The 9,998-nt window shown below is 44.9% G+C and overlaps 2 protein-coding genes across 3 annotated transcripts in view; one reads left to right on the top strand and one right to left on the bottom strand.

Moving 5' to 3' along the window:
• Nucleotides 1-741, top strand: part of PHOX2B (paired like homeobox 2B) — a 2,711-nt gene extending 1,970 nt beyond the window's left edge. The window contains exon 3 of the mRNA XM_062642399.1: nucleotides 142-741. Within this exon, the coding sequence (XP_062498383.1) occupies nucleotides 142-597 (456 nt within the window). The 3' untranslated portion in view covers nucleotides 598-741. The remainder of the gene's footprint in view (nucleotides 1-141) is intronic.
• Nucleotides 1-9,998, bottom strand: part of TMEM33 (transmembrane protein 33) — a 221,824-nt gene that overhangs the window by 85,667 nt on the left and 126,159 nt on the right. The window lies entirely within an intron of this gene.

Raw genomic sequence — 9,998 nt, 5'->3', positions numbered from 1 at the left:
CGCTCGCGGCGGGGCCGCGCCGTGGGACATACCGCTCCACCGGGCTCCGGGCCGATGCCGGTGCCGAGGCGGGGTCGCTAGGTGGGAGGAGGCGCCCAGGGTGCTGCCGCGCTGCCCGCTCCCCCTGTTCCCTCCCCCCAGGTCTGGTTCCAGAACCGCCGCGCCAAGTTCCGCAAGCAGGAACGGGCGGCGGCTGCAGCAGCGGCAGCCGCCAAGAACGGGGCGGCCGGCAAGAAGTCCGACGCCTCCCGCGACGACGAGAGCAAGGAGGCCAAGAGCACCGACCCCGACAGCACCGGTGGCCCCGGCCCCAACCCCAACCCTGCGCCCAGCTGCGGCGGAGGCGGCGGCGGCGGCCCCAGCCCAGCCGCCGGGCAGGGAGCGGCGGGTCCCGGCGGGCCAGGGGGGGAGCCTGGCAAGGGGGCGGCGGGGCCCGGCGGGCTGGCGGCGGCGGGGCCGGGGCAGGCCTGGGCGCCGGGGCCCGGGCCCATCACCTCTATCCCCGACTCCTTAGGCGGCCCCTTCGCCAGCGTCCTCTCCTCGCTGCAGCGACCCGGCGGCACCAAAGGCAGCCTCGTCAAGAGCGGCATGTTCTGAGCGGCGGCGTCGGCGGCAGCGGCGGCCCCTCCAGCTCGTTAGTGTCCGCCGGCCGCCCATAGTAACAACCAGAGGCCCGGGCTGCGCCGGGCTCCGCGGGGCCGGGACCCCGCTCCCCCCCAGGAGGCCGCGCCCGACCCCTCTCGGCCCCGGCCCGGCCCGCGGCGGGGCCGGCCCCGCTGGGCCTCCGCTGCGGCGGGGAGGGGGGGGTTGGCCGCGCAGGGGGCACTGAGAAGGCGCCGAGGCAGCGCAGGGCCGCGGGGACTGTTCCCGGGGGCAGCCCAGCGGTGGGGGAGGGAGCCCAGCCCAGCCCGGCCCTGGTTTTTTTTTTAAGCTCCTTTTCACGGTCAGCCCGAGAGAGAAAGTGTCTTCTCCGCCCCCTTCCCCACCTCCGGCCCACTCCTGCCGCCCCCCAGCTCTGCGCCCGTTTCTTACTCCGCCGTCCGGTGCCACTGTCCTTCGGTTGGGTATCGGGTCTCTCCGTTGCCGCCGTTGGGGCCCCGCCGGACTTGGCCCTGGCCCGGCGGCCGCCTCCTCCTCCGGACCGCGGATCCGGCCCCTGCAGGGCCCGCGCCCCTCGTGGCTGACGGCTTGTATTTATTATTAATTAATTATTATTATTATTACCCGGTTCACGCAGTTTTTAGGCATCTCCGTTAGGGTTTTCTAATTTTATTTTAAAAGGCACAAACTATAGCTCTTAGTTGAATGTTGCCAGCTATGCTTTCTCTTTTTCCGTGTCTTTCTACAACTGTGTTCTGTGACTCAACTGTAGAGTGTTAATACCAGTACAGACTTGTCTAGTTGACCGTATAAATAATGTTTTCCCTTCTCGTAGTCTCTATGGCGTGTCTTTATGAAGAAATAAGGTTCTCACGGGTTCGGTTACATTTACGTTTAGAGAGACCAGGTTCAGGCAATGATACATATTTTTGTTATCGATCGCATGTCGTCTCTTTTTTTTTTTTCCTCCCTACCTGTTGGAATATGTTCGTGAGCATAATCGTCATAAATTATGTTCAGGGTTTTCAGATTTATTTATATGTGGTTAAAATGAATGCTTCTATTTAAAAGGGGAAATATTTCTACATGTGCATATAGTTTTCCAAGAGTGTACCATTAATTGATTGTTGATAATAAAAACCAAAAGCAAATACAGCACCGTAGCTCTTCTGACTTCTTGGTAGAGCTTGGATTTCTGGCAAAGATTGAAAGCGCACGTCGCAGAATCTCGACTGAGTCATCAAAAGGAGATGGGCTCAGCAGCATTATTTTTAATCTCCGTTACCATCAGGAAGAACGTAACCGCGGCTCCCATCATTAATAATGGCCTAATTGCGCCTTTATTAATTAGCAAAGAGGCTGATGGGGGGGGGGGGGAGGGGCGGAAGATGCGTCGCATATGACCTTTGATCGCTACCTCTGCAATTGGAGATGTCCAATATTAAGCGATATCCACTAAAAGAAAAAAAAAAGGGAGGCATAATATCGTGTCTGGTTTGTCAGTGGATACAGCCTCCTGCAGATGAGCTCAGAGCGCAAAGGGCTCTTCTTAAACCCTCGCTTCATCCCGAGTGCAAGGAGAGGGACAGCCGCTGGGATCCCGCCCAGGCCAGGACTCTCACAGTGGCCTCGTATCTGGGAACCCGCTTTGCTTTTACTGCCCGGCAGCGATCCCCACCCTAGCCCAGCCCAGCCCGGAACGCCGGTGCCGCGGCGCCGACGGGTCCCCAGCAGCTGGCCCGGCTGCGAGGCCCCAGCAGAGCACGGGGTACTAGCAGATGCGCGGGCTGGCGAAGACAAGCCGGCACCCAGTTGCACCAACCCAGCCAGGGCGGGGCGGTCTCCAGCCCTCGAGAAGAGCCGGGGCCCCTGGGTCTGCAGCGCAGCCAGTGCTGCCTCCCGGGGCGGCCCGTGCGCAGGGGCACTTGCTGGTGAGCTGCAGGGGAGCCGGGGGATGAACTCTGTCTGACTCTGTGAGAGTCAGTGGAAAAAAGAAAGGGGAAAAAAATACTGTTGGGGGATTTGGCTGAGAAGCAAATCTGGCAAGAGCTTTCCTCCGCACGACTGGGTGCTGGAGAGAGGGTGCCACCGCCAGAGCGCGAATAAAATGTGTAAAGATGGGACAAGTGCTGTTTCACTAATAAAAATACCTCAGTGGTAAGTTTTAAAATGTGGCAATAAAACATGCAGTCTGTTTTCTGGAGAAAAAACACGTATGCATCTCTTGAATATGTTTTTTAATGTGAATAGCTTTTTCCATTTTACTTTTTATTCTGAAATTGATTTCATGATATAAGAATGTTAAAACTAAACGGTCTGTCTCTAGGAATTACCCAGCTGTGGACTGCAGTGCAGTTCTGCTAATAGTGATCCATATGGAAAGAGTTTCCGGCTGGAGAAGCTACAGTGCTCCGTCCATCTGCTTCACCATGGCTGAACTGATCCCTGAGATCTTTGAGAAGGCGAGACCTGTATTAGCAGTAAACTGACCAACCAACCAAGGGTGATTTAAAGATACCTCTCCTGGTCAGGCTTTTCTGTGTGAAGATGATCAGCTTCCATTTTATGGAATGCGTCATGATCTGAGAGATGACAACACACCCCTTCTCTGGGTTTTTTGTTTTTTTTTGCCAAGTTCACTATTTGCCTGCTAAAACTTGGGCTTTATTTCTAACATGAAAGCTTCAGCTCCCAACAGTAGTTCTAGCTACATGTTTGCTAGAACTTTTGTCTTTTAATTTCACTACACTGTAAACTGGTTGGCATCTTGATCTGTCTTGTTCCTGATAAGTAGGCTGTCTCCTTTACACCTACACTCCCTAATGCACGAACTTTGAAAACCTTATCCAGAACTGGAACCACTGTCTCATATTTCTGAAGATGTCTTGCAAAAGGGATACTAGCATGGTACCAAAGCACTGTGGTGTCTGACTCACTAATAGTTTATAGAGAGCTAAGATCACTTCTCTATTTCTGATCACAATTTTCCACTTAGATATCTAAATTTCTCATTAGTGCTTTTTGGAAACATCTGTCATTTATTTCCTCTGACCCATAACTCCTTTCCCAAGCCTCTGCTTTCTGTGTTCTGGCCACCCCTATAGCACAGGGAATGGTCGGAGGCCTGAGGCATGTGGCACCCACTGTTTGCAAGGACGGTGGCGGTGGTAGGCCAGTTGGAAGGGTTAATGTCAGCCTTCATGGTTGCTCAGTCAGGTAGAAATGGATGGTTTGAAAATAGGTGCAGTTTATTTCCCCCACCTCTCTGCAAAGGCAGGAGAATTCAATTAATTAATTAATCTACAGGACTGCTGCTGACCTTTACAAGCACAGAAGCTAGAGGAGGGCCAGGGGGTACCCAGCAGCAGCCCAGGCAGGAAGAGGATGCCAAGAGGCTGCTCACTTTAATTCCAAGGCTGTTTACCAATGGAACTAGTGAAAGCCTAACAGGCAAGCTGATCCGTAACATCAAGAGATGACCTGGGGTTCACAAGGTAAGGAGATCTGACAAGTCAAAAGATGCTTCAGTAAAGAAATTTTTTACCCCGTCATGTTGTTCAAATAAAGAATAATGTGTTTTACTATACAGATCAAATTCAATATGAACACATCTTGTATCTTGAAGAGTTTGGTGGTAAATTCACATTGTGTGTTGGGGCAACTTGAGTGTTTCATTGTCTGCTCTTCTAAATACCAAGACTTGAAATTCAAGTCTAATGTCAAATTTGGCTGTGGGGTAGCTTTTGCACACACTCTCACTTTTCCCAAATGCATTAGCAGATAAACTAATTCCTGATTGCAGTATGGATATCTTGGATAGATGCATGACAATGCTAACATTCATTTTGCTACTAAAGAATGCATAGCCAGCATACAGGAAAACTATAATTAATTAAAAGAATCTTTTTCACTGAGAAGCAAGTGTGTCTAACTAGTTTAAACTTTACATATCTACACTTACTTAATAAATTTACCAAACTATTACCAACCAGTGGGAAAAGGAACTGTCATGAAAAGTGATTGTGGTCCAGTAGAATATTTTTTTAAATCTTCTTTTTCTCCCACCTTTTTTGACACTGTTGGAAGTGCTAATAGATGTACCTACCAGGAGTTTCCTGAACCAGCCTTACTCCAGTCGAGGCCACTAGCTTACTGCTGTGGTCTGAAGTGAGAGCTCTTTCTGAAAGCAAAATCTTGGGTCTCTTCACATGGGAAGGATCCCAGTGTACAGAGAGGGAATGGGACATGAAGCTCACTAGTAATTCCTAGACACCTGCTAAACTAATACCTGTCTGTAACTCTGGCTGCTACTTTCGTGTGAATCATTAGGAGTCAAACATTAATCTATAGACTACCCTTATCATTCCATAAAGCAGACTTGCTCTATGAAGACCACATTACAATGGGAGACATAACATAACTGCTTCTGTACCAGTTTCAGTTGGTCCTTTATAAACTGTCACCTGACACTTATTATGAAATAAGCTGGTGGCTTCATCTAGGGTGCTACTAAAATATGGCTCCATCTTAGCAAAACAACTCTGTACCATGTACCTTGCACAAGAGGTCATCAAGTAGGCCAAGGAACACCAAGGAACACACAGGTTAGCCAAGCAAAGAGAGGAATAACCTCTTCCCTCCACCTGCCTCTATGTGGGTAACCATGAACATGCTGGATCTGGCTCGGTGTTGGTCTGCCTTCCTTCTGTGGTGCTCCTTGAAGCTTTCAACTGCTGTGGCCTCCTTGGCTTGTAGGACTCTTTTCCAGAGAGCCAAGTAGAAGACAATTCAGTTTCAGCAAGTCCTTGGTTACTTTACCTCAGATTTGCTGGGAGTATGGGGAACATGGGGAAAGACAGCAAAGTTGCCACAAAGTGGAAGCTTTAATTGTCATTGAGGTTTATTATCGCAGTGTTAGTGGAGTTCAATGCGATGCACAGCTACACAGGTATATTCCTCAGGCTGTCACAAGCTGCAGGTTATTCGTACTTTTTTTTTAATCTAAGATGTCTGACACTGTAGTTCAAAATAAGCTCAAAAGTTCCTGGCCTTTTAGGCATAGCTACCAAAATACTCTTGCTGTGATACCTTTAAAAAGGTTACCAAAAGGGGTGAGCTCTGAAAACAAGCAGTTCAGTAATCTCCATTGGTAATACTGGAAACAAAATGCCACCACATCTAGGGGCAAACATAGAGGAACCCCCCTCTCACTTTGACTCCACAGTTCCATGCTTTCTTTGCAAACTAAGATGTCTCTGCATTTTTTAGAATAAATTATTCTTATAGCTGAAAGAGTGGTAGTTGAACTGCATTTACTGTTACTATATGCACTTGTAATATATTATGTGACAGTCTATTTTAGAACAGTCATGGTTTGAATACATAGATCTAATTATCACTAGGAGTATCCCTATGGAGACAAAAAGTTTGATAAACATGGCCTCACTGGTTTTGTCATGCTGCAGAAAAAGAGGATGTGCTAAATGGACATCTAAGCCCTTCACTCCCATCATATTTGGTTACCACTGGGAATGTAACAGTCCTAAAATATTTCTGATTCACTGACTACCAAATCTGGTGACATTCACAGAAAGGTGGCAAGAATGACTGACAGAAAGCACATATCATTCAAGAGAGGAGGAAAAATTATTTGTACCAACAAGGGGGTGTGCTGTACTTACATATGAATACTAAAATACTGATGAGACTGGAGAAGTTAAATTAGGCACTTCTGGGTTTTCACCATTTACTCCCTTTCCATGACCGCATCTCTTAAGCTGTCTCCTGAGACTGGGAGAAACAAAAAAAGTAGGATAATGTGTAACACTGTGGTTATTTGATTCCTGCCTCAGCAAGTTTAGAACTGGTAAAGGGAGATGCTTCCAATCGTTAGGTAATCAAACTGAGACTCATTGCCATAAGATTTTGTTGAGGTCAAGACTTTAACGGAATTCTGCAGGAAAAAAAAAAAAAGCGCTCTTAAGGAAGAATATCCAGCCAGTACAGTTGGAGTTAATAAAAGATTCTGAAAGATTTCTGATATAAACCCACACATTTCAGGATGGAGGCCAATCTCTGCTTATTGAAGATGAGACCTTTAACAAATATTTCCCCAAAAAAGATTTCTTGTGTTTTCTTCTAAATCTCCTGTGGCTGATCGGTGCCAGAAATGGGTTTAGAAACTGTAGATCACAAGTTTTAGGTCATACATCACTCCCTATTTTATATTCTAATAGCAAATGAAAGCATGGCCTCCCAAATTTCCTATGTTTTCATTTCTTCATTGTCATTTTTGGTGGGTAATAGTTCCTCTTATATTCACAGAGGAATCCGAGATCCTCTTCAGAAATCCAGCTTCAATCCTGCCAAAGTACATTCCACAGCTGGAGTCAAATACATCTTCAAAAGTGATTAATTTTTCCTATTATTACTGATTACTTTTGTTGATCAATACTTTCACTGGTGCATACCACTAATACATTTAAATGTCAATATGGGAATTAATTAACCATAATTATTTCCTTTCAGAGATCATGAATTTATTTTTTTTTTGTTGTTGTTGAGATTTTGGAATATATACATAAAGTTACAGCCAGATTTGTCTTTAAAATTGTGCAGAATCGTTTGTATAAAGCCTCATAAGTATAAAATACTTTTAAAGTATTCTACTTTTAAAGACTTCTTACAAAATATTTAAAAGTAATGAAAATAACTGATCACTTAGAAATAGGCATATTAAAACCCCTGCAATTTCTAAACCCAGTTACATGTGAGTTCTGAACCAAAACGAGTTTTCTAAGCAATGAAAAATATTAATGATACAAGAGAAGATTCAATTATATAACTGTGTATTGTAATTCCTAATGATTTATAAAAGGCAAAATTCAGCTATGCTATACGATAAATTATCATTAAGATGAGACTACAGTTTGGTCTAATAGAATCCCATTATTTAGAAATGGAAAAAGAAACCGTATTATATTACAGAGTTAATTCCCTGCCAGAGCTGAGGTCACTGCTCTTTCACTCTTGGGCTTGTCTACATAAAAACTGTTGGGACACTTGAAGAGTTTTCTTGAGCAGAGTTACAGAAAGGCAAGAGAAGCTCTGTGTTGACCTTGTCAATCCCATAACGGAATTAAAATAGCTGTAATGCATAAATCACCTTAATGTATAATTTTAAAGAATAAAAATCTGGTAAGGTCTGGGGTGTAAATACCCCAAAATGGCAATGCAACCAAGTATTGCCTGTACATGAGGATTAAAGACCAACTGGACAAAAGCCACAACAGTGCTCTAAAATGAAACTAGTGCTAGTACACGGTGAAGAGAGTGTGACATAGGTGAACACATCAGGTTTTTCTGGATTTACAGCTATTGAGAAGCTTCCACCAATACTGATTTCTCAGCATACTACTTTTAAGAATAAAAACATAGATTGGGAGACATTTTTATATGGAAGCTGGAATTCAGTGGGAGGAGAAAGACTCTCTTACAGATGTTTAGCTGAGGCAGCAGGGAAGAGAGATGGATCAGATTATAGTTGAATTCCTCAAAAGTCCCCAGTAAAACTACTGCTGTTGTGGGCAGAACAGTGGAGACTTAAAGACTTCTTTGTCAGCCCTCAAGCAGAGAAGGGAAGAGGAAGACATGCTGCTATTTGTGTTTGAGAGGGCTGTGGTCCCACTGAAACTGGGGTGCTCTGAAACCTCTCCATAGCCTGTAAGTGTGGGCTCTGAAAATTCATCTGTTTATTTCTTCTACATTTTCCAGTGCAGTTTAACCTGCAGTTTTGATTCCATGGTCTCCTTCTCCTCCTGTTGATAAACTAGCCACAAGGGATGTGTTTTCTGAAGAGTGCCACATAGACCTTAAGCTCCCCTGAATTTTTCTCATGGACAGGTGCACTTGAAATGCAATTTATTTCTCTCCATAATACCTACTTCTTTTCTCACTTGCAACCACAGCTGGGCTGTGAGGTCCCAGGGTGCACCAAAACTGCTTTTATATGTCCCTTGTTAGTTCGCTGAGGTTATGAATTGTCCCCAGAAAACCTTTCCTTCTGAAAGCCATTCAGTTGTCTCTGCTGTGAGCACACAGACCCTCCCTTTCCACCCTGGTATCAAATTGCCACACAGTTTAAAGAGATGTGATGATAGGCCTTGAAGTGCCCGGGTGTCCCCACTGATGCTGACAAACTCGCACTGCTGATAGAGCCACCGCCTTGTGCCTCAAGGAGCTGTGAAAAAAACCTTTTAGTGGGGGGATTCTATTTGCCCTTTTAGCATCATTAAACTTAGATGTGTGAGTTTAACAAACTTGGTATTAACCGTACTGCTGTCTGTTGAACAAAGATTCTAAACTTACTGCTTAGTTTCAGTGTCTGCCAGCAGAGATTTGAAAAATATTACTCTGTTACTGTGTCAGGAGGCACAAATTGCTTAATCACTTGTCCTATTGTGTTAGAAAAACAATAGCTATAAAATGTATCAAATACTGCTAATCAGTGCGGCTCCATGAGGGTACACTATTTCAAGACCCGCACCGATTTCATGTTCTAAAGAAATAACTTCAAAGATTCCTTATTTAGTTGCCATAACATTTTATTTATTTATGTATTTATTTATTTAGTAACAGTAGTCCTGGGGTGGATAGTTGTCTCACCAGCATGCAACTCAAACAAATGACATGTCACTGATGGAAAACTGATAGAAAAGAAGATTTGGACAATTGTACAAACTAGACAAGCCATTAGCTTCTCCTGAGATCTAATGATATGCTCTGCAGGATTGTTCAGGCTACAACCATGATTAAAGCTGGTCCTGAGTCATTCTGTTGTAGCACAAAACATTGACAAAAATGAATCTTTGACAGCCTCTGTGTAAGGGAGGACTAGGGTAAGACTGGTGTCTGACACAGGTTGGAACTGAAATATGTTTGAAATATAGTGCTGTGAGAAATAATTGACATTTTATTAATATTTTATTTAATAGGCTACCATTTGAAAGCCTAATCTCATGCGGATAAAGACCTGAACATGCTTTTCCACACTATGTAACCTGTGGGAAGGCCATTATTCAGTTATGATGAATATATTATGTTATTCTATTAATTCCATGTTTAAATTACTCAGCTATTTAAACCACACTCTTTCAACCTGCTGCTTGTATTAGTTGATAAACATCATGTCTGGTTTTGACCTTCTCGTGATGAAGACACGAGATGTGTATTTTCACATTGTTGTTTTGTTTTTCAGCAGAGAACCACAATTTTGTGATAAATTAAGTGCAAACCCCAATCCACATGGCCAGTTTGTTCAATTCATCTGAAAAGCTCCTTGTGAAGTAAGAAAGACAGCTAGGGCTGTGCTGCCAAAAGGAAACCATTAACACCGTTTA

This window comes from Pezoporus occidentalis, unplaced genomic scaffold, assembly GCF_034315485.1.
Source record: "Pezoporus occidentalis ecotype Australia unplaced genomic scaffold, CSIRO_AGI_Poc_V1 ctg71, whole genome shotgun sequence".
NCBI lineage: Eukaryota > Metazoa > Chordata > Aves > Psittaciformes > Psittacidae > Pezoporus > Pezoporus occidentalis.
This window is presented reverse-complemented; position numbering and strand designations above follow the sequence as displayed.